The sequence below is a fragment of the Austrofundulus limnaeus genome, unplaced genomic scaffold (assembly GCF_001266775.1).
Source record: "Austrofundulus limnaeus strain Quisiro unplaced genomic scaffold, Austrofundulus_limnaeus-1.0 Scaffold17, whole genome shotgun sequence".
NCBI lineage: Eukaryota > Metazoa > Chordata > Actinopteri > Cyprinodontiformes > Rivulidae > Austrofundulus > Austrofundulus limnaeus.
Window position 1 is genome coordinate 3,332,655 of NW_013952419.1, and position 12,641 is coordinate 3,345,295.

The 12,641-nt window shown below is 36.7% G+C and overlaps 1 protein-coding gene across 1 annotated transcript in view; it reads right to left on the minus strand.

Moving 5' to 3' along the window:
* Positions 1-12,641, minus strand: part of stard13a (StAR related lipid transfer domain containing 13a) — a 69,529-nt gene that overhangs the window by 41,323 nt on the left and 15,565 nt on the right. Inside the window, exon 4 of the mRNA XM_014003309.1 lies at positions 10,272-10,302. Within this exon, the coding sequence (XP_013858763.1) occupies positions 10,272-10,302 (31 nt within the window). The remainder of the gene's footprint in view (positions 1-10,271; positions 10,303-12,641) is intronic.

The window sequence follows — 12,641 nt, forward strand, 5'->3', positions numbered from 1 at the left end:
ATGAAATACAATAAAATAAGGTTGCTGTAAAACCAACACTGACAATAAACCACATCTCCCATATGTTGATAGCTTTACCTGCAAAATAACATCCCACCACTAGGAGGAGGTGCTCAGGGTTCTAAATTCACCATTTTCACTGAATTTCTGGTGGCTACTTTCACCGCAGCCCAACTGTACTGGGAAGTGGGAATTTCCCACTTCCAAGTAGTGAATTTAAACTAGGAACTCCCCTGAAGTGGGAATTCCCCGTCAGAAAGTGGAAGCGTTAAGAATTCAAGACAGCAGCTACTCACCACAACTCAACAGTGAGTAAAACTCTCCTACTTTTACTTTTAATCGTATCTCTGTAGTATTTATTTCACATTCAGTCAGTTATACACGTTGTACTTTTCAGTGTTTAGGTGGATGTGTAAAACGCTGTCTCTATGCAGGAAATACCACGTAGAGCTCAGTTATTGTTTTAGTGCTCAGCGCTAACGAGACGCCGAACGTAACGTGTAGTCAAAGTTAAACATGAAACGAGGAAGTTAATTATGACCACCATAACCCTCATGTGGCCCTTAGTGAAAATGAGTTTGACACCCCTGGATGAAAGGATTTAACTGAATTCCTCGCTGCTGAGAGTACTTGAGTTCAACCTTAAACAATTATTTAACACACCAGATGATATAACCCCTTCTTCTTTAAAATTTACATCTCCTCCTGCTTCTGCTCCTCCACCCTTTTCTTCATCCCTGCCACCCTCTCCTCTCCTCTCTCTCTGCTCCTCGTCTTCTATTTTCAGCAACACTGAGTCATTCAGGCCAAGCAGCTCGGCTCGACGCTCTGCTGTTTGAGGCTGACACACGAAAAAGAAAAAAAACATCTGGATGGTGTCGTTACGACATCTGCGAGGGGAAATCTGCACTGAAAAATAAAAGCATCTTTATCTGTAAGATAGAACAAAACACAAACTGTCACTTGCAAGGAAAACCATCAAATCCAGATTAAATGAAAACAATGAACAGATGGCAACGTGTAACATTGACCTCAGTTTTCTTCTTATACTGTATGCTTTTAGCTTCCTGTGATTTATTAAATGCACAAATGCCCAACCATCGAATCATTAATCTCTAAAGCATTATTCTTTAAAACCATATGTTACTAAAATCAACGAAAAGCGTTTTTAAGCCTTAAATCATCTGAAGAGAATCACTAAACCTGATTCTGCATTTAATCATGGTTAGGTTTTAAATCAGCCCAACAAAAACTGAAAACTATTAACTGAAATTACAAATAATAATTTATAATAACAATTTATTGTAAATCTTTGATTTTAGGATGTAACAAACTAAAGCTTTTTTATATGTGTGTTATCATTATTTTATGCTTCAAGCATGTTGCGAGGTTCTGGACAAGTTTTATCTTGTGGGAGAAAGCAGGTTGTGCTAAATAAATTATACAGTTCAAAGCACACAAAGAAAATAGAAATATTCTAAATCCAAGCTTTGTTAAGTGAGGTTCTGTGGAAACGTTATGAACAAACAATATCTTACCTGTTTCAGATAGCTCAGTTTGGAGAAAAAAGTGGATTGCTGCTGTTTTAAAACAAATGCAACCTCAAAAGGTTTCACCGTTTATTCAAACTTTAGATGAGGTTTTGAATGTTCATAGACTTTCCATAGAACTCTGTAAAAATGTCTGAACTCTCACTTTAAAACTTGTACTATTCCCTTAAATAAAAGTTATGAAACTGTAAGAAAATATACGTATTCAAAGACTGAAGTCAATATGAAAACCGCCACTGTTAAATAGCATGATTCGTAGAAGGAATAAAACCATACAACACCAGAATTCTGGAACCGAGTTGGGTTTATTGCCACCTAGCTGACAGGAAAACACACACTGCCGACAAACCAGGAAGTTGATCCATTTATATTTGGTCTTCAATGCCTGTGTTCGCCCCCTACTGACCTACGGCTGAATCACAGGCATTCAGACAAAATTCTCACCTACTGTTCTCATAACGGATGATTATGTGTTGTTATATTATTCGGACATGTAACTAATCTATATTAATCAAAATATAATAGATTAAACATTGTAAACATTATAAACAGGAAAACCTAAACAATATATTGTTATGTTTTTAACATCAGTACTAACCTGTAATAACTATAAATTTCTTCAAAACGGTTTAGGAGCATTATTTGTGCTCTTTTAAATATTCCTGCTACGCTTCAGGGCCGACTCCACCTTTGACTTCAATGCATCAGGGAGACGCAGCTGCTCCCAACAAAAGCAAAACAAAGGCAACTCAAACAGCTAAATGAGGTCATAAACCTTTGATTATTTTAGTGGAAGACAAAAAACAATTTTAGTATATCCCAACCTTTGAGTCTGGCACTACTGTGAAGTATTGTTTCATTTTATTTCTATTATTTTCAAACTTTCATGCCAGTTATGTGTCATCACAAAAAAAAGTGGATCAACCCTGGACAGAAAGCATCTTCCACCATCTGTTCACATTGGCGTGGAACCAACAGTATGTGAGCATCTCCATCAATCTTTCTGCACCAGCCATTAAGGAATGCAGCTCTGGTTAGTTCCTGCAGAAAAATGGGCCAAGGTGAAAGTGGGTCAGGAGCTCATTCAGACGATCTGTCTGTCCATGAACTCTCCAGTAACAATAACAACAACTTTCCTCGTCCAGTTGGTCAAGTTACCATGTGTGTACTGACCGCATCAAGCTCAGGAGATGAGCTACAACAGACAACAACACATACTGCAGAGAAGATTATTTTGAGTCACTATCAGAGAGATGAAGAAGAGTAAGAGTTCAAATAATATTGTTTCAGTAAACAAAGACCAAAGAGTTTTCTTTGTTAAAGAGTTCCCCTTTGATGTCACTTCCTGTTTCACTTTAGCTGAGCCAAGTTCAAAAGAAAATATGCCAGTTACGGGACAAAATGGGTAAAAGTGTGTGTATTATTCCAACTTTCTTAAATAAAAAGATGTTTTCTTTGACTTTTTGTATTTGAAGAATATGCATGTCACAGGCACTTTAAAGGTCTTCATCAGATCACATAAGTTCAAATTTTATCTATATTTGCTCCTAAAATAAACACTATTCTCAGAAACTTCAAGCACCAACTTCCTTTGTGAAGCTTTTCCTCTCTGTTAGTTCAGCGCTGTGGGAACACACAAACACTCAAATCATGAGTGGGCTGTGGTTTCTGCAAAAAAACTCAATTGTTTACGTTATTGGAGCTTCAAAACTTTCAAGCATGATAAGAGTTTTAAAGCAATTAAACTTTTGCTCTACAGTAGCAATGTACTGTAATTATCTTTTAACCTTTTAATTATAGGAGCAAACTGTAGTGTCACTCATTCTTCTGGATGGTTTTAAAGTGTGACATGCATATTCTTCAAATACAAAAAATCAAAGAAAACATTTTTAAATTTAAGAAAGTTAGAATACTACACACAGTTTTGCCCATTTGGTCCCATAACTGGCATATTTTCTTTTGAACTTGGCTCAGCCAAAGTGAAACAGGAAGTGACATCAAAGGCAAACTCAACAAAGAAAACTCATCTTTGTTTATTGAAACATTATTTGAACTCTGACTCTTCTTCATCTCTCTTATAGTGACTCAAAATAATCTTCTCTACAGTGTTGTTAGTTGTTGTAGCAATGCTCTGTTTACATGCAGACATTCCCCTTTGACATCACTTCCTGTTACTTCGCAGGCAAATATCTCAACAACTGTTCATCTCAGCGACATGAAATTTATTTTGCAATATTTTGTCAATGACTTCTTTTCAAAAATGCATTCATATGTATTACTAAAATTTGATGTCACAGGCACTTTACTGTACTTTACAGTATTTGTTTTTTATAGTGCAGGCTTATCTCATGAGAATGTTAGTGCTTTAATCATGTACCGAAAACACTACCACAACAAACTGTAGTTCAATAAATGTAAAAAAATAAATAATACAAAAAAATAGAGAGGTTGCATTTCCTGCAAAAATGCAGTGTGAAAGCTTAATGCTGAAATGTTTGTACTGAATAGCTAAAAAAGCTGAAACTAGCCTAAAAATAGTTTGAAAAAGTAGCTGAAACAAAGAAAGAAACAAACAGCATATTTGCTGAGAAGCTGGAATGATCAAAAAAATCACAAAAAGGTGATTTGTTTTCTGAAAAAATCTCAAACTACCTCAAAAGTAGCTAAAAACACGGAGAACAGCGGTAATTGTAAAAAGCAGCTGAAGGCAGCACAAAAAGCTTAAAACAGCAGAAAGAAGCTAAAAAAGCACATAAAAGTTGAAATTAGCACATGATAGCTATAAAACATAGCAGCCAAAGGAGGCTGAAATGAGCACAAAGAAGTTAAAAAAGCAGATACATAATAAATAGTAAAAAGTGCAGTCAAGACTTATGAACATTTTGAAGGATTTTAAGGATGTTGGACACAGCTCCATTCATTTACAATGAGAAAAAAACTGGCAGAAAAAGCTTATTTTTTTWAAATAGTATAGAAATTTATTGCCATAAATCATAGCTGAAATGTCCTGAAGGAGCTGAATGTTTTGATAAGTAAATTGTTAAAATATAAAACCATCTACATTTTGGAATGAGTTACATACCAAAAAATGTATGGAAGAAAATTTGATCTCATGTTTTAGAAGCATTCACACAATTTTTGAGTCAGCGTTTTTATTTTTCCTATTGATCCTTTCTGAGAGTTTCAGTAAAACCCATCCGGTATTTTATAAGATATTTTGCTAACATAATACTGATACACACACATACACAGAGGCTAATGGATAAAATATATTTCTGGCACTAAAATGATCAGGAGGGACAGCAGAGGGCAGAAAGACAGAAGGAAAATGAAAAAGGAGATATGAAAGGGGGAAATAGGAACAAGTGGGGCAAGTACCCGATTCACTACCAGATTTATTAAAATACTGATGCAATATTTATTCCACGCAATGAAAAGCTCACTTATTATGACACACAGCTCTTCCCGTAGTCAATATACAACCAGCCGCCATTATTAATTTATAAAGTTTATTGTAAATAACTTATTGAGCCAAAGTTGTCTCTTATTCATAACACACAGTTTTAGCAGCATGAAGAGATAGATACTCATTTTAGACAAATTATAAGTAAAAGTTTTGAATTTTCCAACAAATTTTTAAAAAGCACATCAATTCAAGAGCAATTTTTGACAACCACTCTGCACCAAATGTTTCCAGGAGCTGCAGAACAGATGAATTCCTCCAGTCAGACACATTAGAAACATATTGCAGAAACAAAAAAAAAGCACTGACAGATCATATATAGAGCCTCAGATTACACAAAGCGCCTCTGAACATTTTCCAATAAGGTGGAAATTCTGATGGATTATAATGTATGTTTTATTTAATCCTTTGCAGCAGTGAAAATGTGAGGAATGTGTGTCACTGGTGTCGGTGGGTTTTTCAGGCCAAGGTCAGCCGATGCTTATCAGCGGCTCGAAAATAGCAGCAGTCCCTGGAAGATATTTCCAACATCGTCTTTAAAGTGGTGGAATTCATGGTGATTGTCTGAAAATGTGTGTATTTTAGACTTCAATTAAAGGAAAACTTAATAATAGCAAAATAAATGGTAAATATAGGTAAACAATTCTTTGTAATGCACAAGTCTATTTCTATCAAAACACGGAAGAAGTCATTATTCTGTAAATCATAAAAGATCTTATGTCTTAATCACAAGATGTTCAAAATGGAATATTAAATGAGAAAAAGTGGGTCAAGTGTATTATTTCTGTCTTTAATTATCTGCATGAAAAATAGCAAAAGAAGCTTATTTGCAATTGTTTGACTTAACTGATTGGTGCATATTTATATTTTCTGCTCTAAAGAATTTAAGTCATTTTTTGGGTGAAATCAAATGCAAAAATTATAGAATGCAACCATCTGGATTTGCTCCACTTCATTTTTCCTGTCCAAGTACTTACTGTAGAACAAATACAAAGCAGAAAAGAGAAAAAGCACAAAAAATGAAAACTATATAAAATGCTTGTTTTAAACCCAGTGTTTAATTTGTCCTGTAACATGAMAAGGATTTTATGTGAAATGTTAATTAAATAATTTTTCTCATGAGTCAAAACATTTAGTTCAGAAAATTATACTGAGGTTCTTTTTTTCTCAAAAGCACTACATCTCAGTTAATTTTGAAACTCGGTTTTCTGTCTTAGAGTTGAGAAAAATAAATAATTCCAAGTCATATTCTAAATGGTGGTAAAAAAAAACTACTCATTTAAATCTATCCATCATCAGAATAGTAGGTCAAGTTTGAAGTTCTAACAGACTCTGCAAAGAAAGAATAGTTACTGTTGTGATATTAAATTTGTTGGGACACAAATACATGACCATGTGGGACGCCTGGCACCAGTTTGTAGACAGCTGGGGTTTTTTTTTTTTAGGTTCTTTAGGTCACAGGGTGGAGATTCTTTGGGCTTATTTCTGCAGATACTCAATTCAACTGCAACCTCACGCTCTGCTGCAGTTTTTAGCTGTATGTCTTCATAGTTTTCACAGTGYGGTGGAGTGTGCTGCCCCGCTGAGAGGCCACCACCATCAGGGTGTACYGTTGCCATGGATGGATGTGCTTCGTTTGCAGCAATGTTTAGGTGGGTGGTACGCATTATGACTAACATCCTCATGAAGACCACCCAAGGTTTACCAGAGGATTGTTGCTTTTTAATAAAATGTAAGTGGTTGTGTGTTGAGTCTGCATGTTCTCCCCTTGCATGTGTGGGTTTTCTCCGGGTATTCTAGCTCCCCTCCCACAGACCAAAAACACGACTGTTAGGCTAATTGGTAACTCTAAATTGTCTCTAGGTGCTGGTGAAAATGTAAATGTTGCTTGTCTAATTTGTCTCTATGTGTCCCTGTGATGGACCCTGTCCAGGGTGTCCTCTGTGAGGATTGGTAACAAAGTCAGAGCGCAGCATTTCAAAGTACGAGGCAGCCTCGAGGACTTACTAATGTCAAACAAGGAGGAAACGCAGAGCCACAGTGATACGAGGACACGTGACAGAAGACGGAGACCCAACTTATAAGGGTGAATGAGGGACACCTGGAGGAGACACAGGTGAGCGAGGGCGGGGCTGGAGGATTTACAGACAGGAGGACAAGATGGAAAAACACAGGGATTGACAGAAAAAACTAAAACAGAAAAACACAGATTGTGACATCCTCCTCCTCTCGCATAATAACTCCATGACCCGGAAGCGATAAATGGGTAAAGAAAATACATAGAATATTTGTAATACAGTCTGACTGATACCTAAAGATATCTAAAGGATAGTTAAAGTTTGGCTTAAAGAACATTAGTYATGTATTAATTTGTAAAATAGGTCKATTTTACYTGTGCACGTTGCAGTGATGTTTTGTTGGATTTGTTCTGTGCACTTGTTTCATAAACTGTTTTTACTCTTGTCTGCTCAGGACAATGAACGAAATTTAGCTGTTGTGCTAATTCCGGCGCATTTATATTCAAAGAATATTGATTAATGTTCATTGTCCATAAATGAATTAAATTAATGAAGCTTTAACCAGAAACTATAGGATCCTGTCAGCTCATAAGTACATTTATTATTCATGAAGGAATCTCCTCTATATCGTCAGTAAACGTTGCATAAAATATTCTAATGTAATGTTTCTAATTTAAAAGTAATTTTCCTCAATCACTGTTGGATTACAATCATTTGGAGCCTAAATGAATCTAAACTAAGTACTTTTTGCCAAAGCACACTCATATTTAAGACAAAATTACACCAAGCTTGCTACGTTGTCATGATCATTAATCAAGGTTGATATGCTGATAAATTACATTTGTGCAACTGTAATAAGAAACCACTGACACCATGAAGGTGACTCTGCAGATTAAGAATGATTTCATCTTTCAAACATCGAACAGAAAGGATTTTCTGATAATATGAAGTCGTATTTTAAACAAATCCAAATGAATCTTTATAAAGGATCAAAAGCTTAGAGCGGACGGCAGATTTGTTAGAAAGCACCAAACCTCATCCAGACTCGACAAGAAGTTTTCTATATAACTGTCATTGTTGGGACGCTGAGGCTAATTGAAATGGTCTGTCAGGTTTGTTGACATGCAGCAGCGTGAGCACGTAGTAAAACTCCTGACAGGAAGTCCCTGTTCATCTGAAGCAGAGCAAAGTGGATGTTGGCTATGAGATCTGTTTGTTTCATGTCCTCCTGCCGCTCGGTAGCGATCAACCAGACTGCACAGGCTGACAAACACTGATTGATAAGAAGAGTTTTGGTTTTTTTTTACTAAAAGTATATCCTCATATCAGAGGAGGAAAATAAACCCTCTTAAACCTGAAGCACGAAAATCCAAACAGCCAAATTGAATCCCTACTCCTCTCTCAGCACTGAGGTGTTTGTATAAAACCGGTGCAAAAACACAAACACGGCGCATTCTCGACCTCGCTGCGCACCACGCACAGCACCACCTCTGACCTCCGTGAAACCTCCCGGGCCTCATTACCCACCGTGCACCTCTCCTCTGCACACACACATGCATGTAACGCACGAAAGTAAACAAATCTGCTGCGCAGTGAATGTGACCCTGTCGCCGAGACGTCTCTCCGGGTTGTGGTCTGACACCTGCGTGCGTCAGTCAAAAGTGGACACGCTCAGAGGATAAGAGATATAGATGAGGTCAGAGTTGGACTCATTAATCATCCCTGGGGGTCTCTGCATCACAGTTACAGAACAGGAGAGACAGAGGAGTAATTAAAAATAAAAATAAAGGACAGCACCGCTTTTTAAAGTTGTAAAACCTGTTTTTCTTCTGGTGAAGAGACGCTTCATTGTAAAATTAATGACAAATCTCTTGAAGGGATCCCCGATTAGTTGTAACATTAAACTTTATTTCATAAACTTATATTTTAACTGTAAAATAAAGACTGTAAAATAGGCTGTTTAGTTTTGTAATTTTTTTTTTAAATTTTTAACAAGGACGGAGCCATTTTATTTACACACAAAGCATTCTGGGTAAATGATGATGTGGATAGGTCCTCGGTGTGAGCGAGCTATATCCACCCTGAAAGTTAATCTTGGACAATATCTGATGATCGACTCTTTTAAATGAAACCAGAGAGCGTTGACAGAGAGGAGAAGGTAGAAATGACTCAGCCTGGAACTGAAAATATGGATGGAGGACAACAGAGCTGCTTCATGGAAGAAGAACCTCAGCTTAGCCTGTTAGCTTTTGCACTAGCGCCGACGCTATATTGCCTTATATGGGCTGTGTCCAAAACGACAGGATGGGTCCTCCAAAGGCCGAATTTGTCGGCCGCATACGTCACAGCGTCGCGACGAAGGCCGTCCAAAGCCGAAGACTCCTCCGATGCGGCCGACAAATACGTCCTTCCTTTTCCTCGATTTGAAGGACTGGTCTGATGGATCCTTCCCAGCCCAGCATATCCCATAATGCTTTGCGGCCCGACTGGAGATTTTTTTAAGCTAGTAATGGCGGACAAAGCGAGACAAAAGAATACGTTTTAAATAAAAAATATGGCGATATAAAAATTAAAAAAATTCTGAAGCTGCTGCCCCCGCGACCCGACCCCGGACAGGCGGAAGAAAATGGATGGAAGGATGGATAAAAATTAAATACTTTTAGCGGTTGTAATTCTAACACTTTTAACATTTGTATGGACATGTTTTTAAATATTATTTTTTTCATAAAAAACATGAAATAAACATGCACCTACAGCAGGTCAATTAGTTCTTCAAATGATACCTTTAAGATAATTTTATAGTTTTGTGATATTAATAATGCTAATATATTGATATTTTTTTCTAGTTTTGATTTAAGTTTGCTTGTTTAGCGTCGTCACAGTTGCTAGGTGACACGACGTAAGGACGAGATGCTAGACCGTCCATATTCCCAGCCTCTTTTTTTCCGGTCTTCCCGGTCTACCAAGGACTCGGCCCACTTCTATCGGGTAGTCTGGGTCCTCCGGAGGACCCGGCCTGTCGTTTTGGACACAGCGATGTATTAGCTCAGCGCTAATGCGACAAACTAACAAGCTAAACTGAGGTCCTCCATCCATATTTTCAGTTACAGGCTGAGTCATTTCTACCTTCTCCTCGTTTTTATGCAAGAGTGTCCATTTCTGCATGATTTGTTCTCAAAAAAAGCTGTTTTATTTTTAAATAAATGCATAATTCAACAGAAAGGAAGAAAAAAATTGTACCTGCTGATCCACGGGTCATCTTTGCAGCAACCTAACAGGACGAAAGAGAAAAATAAAGGATAAGCACAGATGGGATGAATGATGCAGAGGCGGAAACTTGCAAATTAAACTAAAGCGTCGTGATTATCATGTTTTGGGTTGTCCACAGGGTTCCAGAGAGAGAGAGAGCCTGCCATGTGGGGAATGACAAATATTTGGTTGGATTCAACAGATGTACTGGATAAAAATAAAAAAATTTAAAAGTTACGCATTAGAAATAAAAGATTTTACTGCTGATCCTTCTCTCCTTTTGATGAATGAGACAGAAACCCCTTCAAGGACAAATGATTTAGATCATAACAAATGATGCAATTAAATGTGAGGAAATTGAACGGGATATTGCAGATGTGTGTGTTGGGGTCAGTGTGCTGGCTTGGAAAAGAGACAAAAAGGATAAAAAGGATATGGTAAAGATATCATCTTACTTCAGAGTTTCTATTTACAAAAACACCAACTCACAAAGCTTTTGTTTCCGCTCATGAAGATCACACACATTCACACCAGCCCCACTGTCTACAGGAAAGGACTGATCTTATGATGACTGTGTGAAAAATGGTTTAAAATACTGTCTTATAAAAGAAAAGGAAAGAAAGAAATACCTCTATCACAGGTGAATGATGCAGAGAAACAGATGATCCTCATGTTTTAACTTTGAAGATTTACAGTGACAGCAAAGGTCAAAATAAAAGGTTTGTAAGGGAGCAGTGAGACCAGTTATATTGGGTGGTTTACAGTGGACAGAACYGGGAGTGTCAGAGCTGAAGATGATGAGGTTTTTCTTGGAAATGAGAAGGATGGAAAGGATTAGGAAGGAGATCACCAGAGGTATGGCACAGGTTGACAAGAGAGGTCAGACTTATATGGCTTGGACACGCTGTTTATGTACAAGGCTCACAGAAACATATTACCTTCCAACATCCAGGTAAACTTTGTTAAGAGAGACAGTTGTTATTATCTAAAGGGGATGGAAATGTTTGTGAAGCCATATTTTCATACTTGCTTGAAAGAAAGATGTACTTTAATCCAAGGTATGGGATTATAGAATGGTCTGGAAGATGATTTTAAAAATGCTAGATCTATGTATATATTTAGGAGACAGATAAAAGTAAGTTTTTTGAAGAAAAATGAAAAGTAAAATGTGAAGCTATTTGATTTATTGTTTGAGTTTATGTTTTTATGTTGTTTTTGTTTTTTATTATTTTATTTTGTTTATTTTATGTTATTTAGGATAGTTTTGTAAATTATGTTTCATTTGAATATATTCGTGGTCGAAAAGGGGCAGACCAAATAAGATTTATTCTTCTTCTGCTACCTTTAATTTTATTTTGATTTGTATATTTTTTTGGTTTTGGTTTATCTTTATTATTGTATATAGTATTTTTTAATGAAATGAATACATTTTTGAATTGAACTGAATTGAAAAAGAGTATGGATGRATGCTTCAAAAAGCAAACTATGACCACACTGTTGCCCAGATGTCATCTGATTAAACACCTGTTATCAACTTAAGGAAATGTGTGTTTGGTAGATTATTTTGTTGTAACAATGCTTCTTAGCAATAAATCTTACTATTGGAAAGTGTTAATTTCTCTTTTAAATGGTGCCACATTTGTAAGGAACATGCATTTGTGGGATGAGTAGAGCTGAGTGGGTTGCACACCTAAAACAGTTTATTTTGTTTGACATTTGTTTTGAGCTCCTGGTACCCCCAGGTGCTGCCAATCAGGTGCCTGATATATGATTTGTTGCCAAGAAGCAAAGAAATAATCTACCAAACACTGATTTTCTTACTTTTTGTGCTAAGTGCAGATTTCATCAAATAATCTGTGGCTGATCACATAACTCTGCAGCTCCTGTAAGCATTACTGAATCTTTTTCTTCCAGAAATCTGTTCTAATTTCCGTTTAGGAAGTTTTGGCACCTGTGGGAAAATTGCTGGTAAATTAATGCAAAAATGAGGGTAAATTCCAAAACTTTCATTCACTTTTAAACACTCCGCTGTCTGCCTGCCTCTCTGTGTGCGTTTAAAAGGGAGCGAATGAGATATGGAGTCCGTTTGAACAGCTGTGCTTAATCAGTCACAGTGAGGGAGGGGGACATAAAACCACTCCTGTATGAGTCTGATCCTGTGACCCCTGCTGTTCCCTCTCCTGTGCAACAAGGGTTTTAAAATATWAACTCATTTAAATTTATGAAGAGACGTTCATGAAACATAAAGGACATTTTACAGATTAGACTGAACAAAAATCAAATCAGAAACAGACAATAAAGCAACATGAAATTCTGAGCTTTGTTCAATCGATGCTTTCTGAAGGGTTATATATATATATA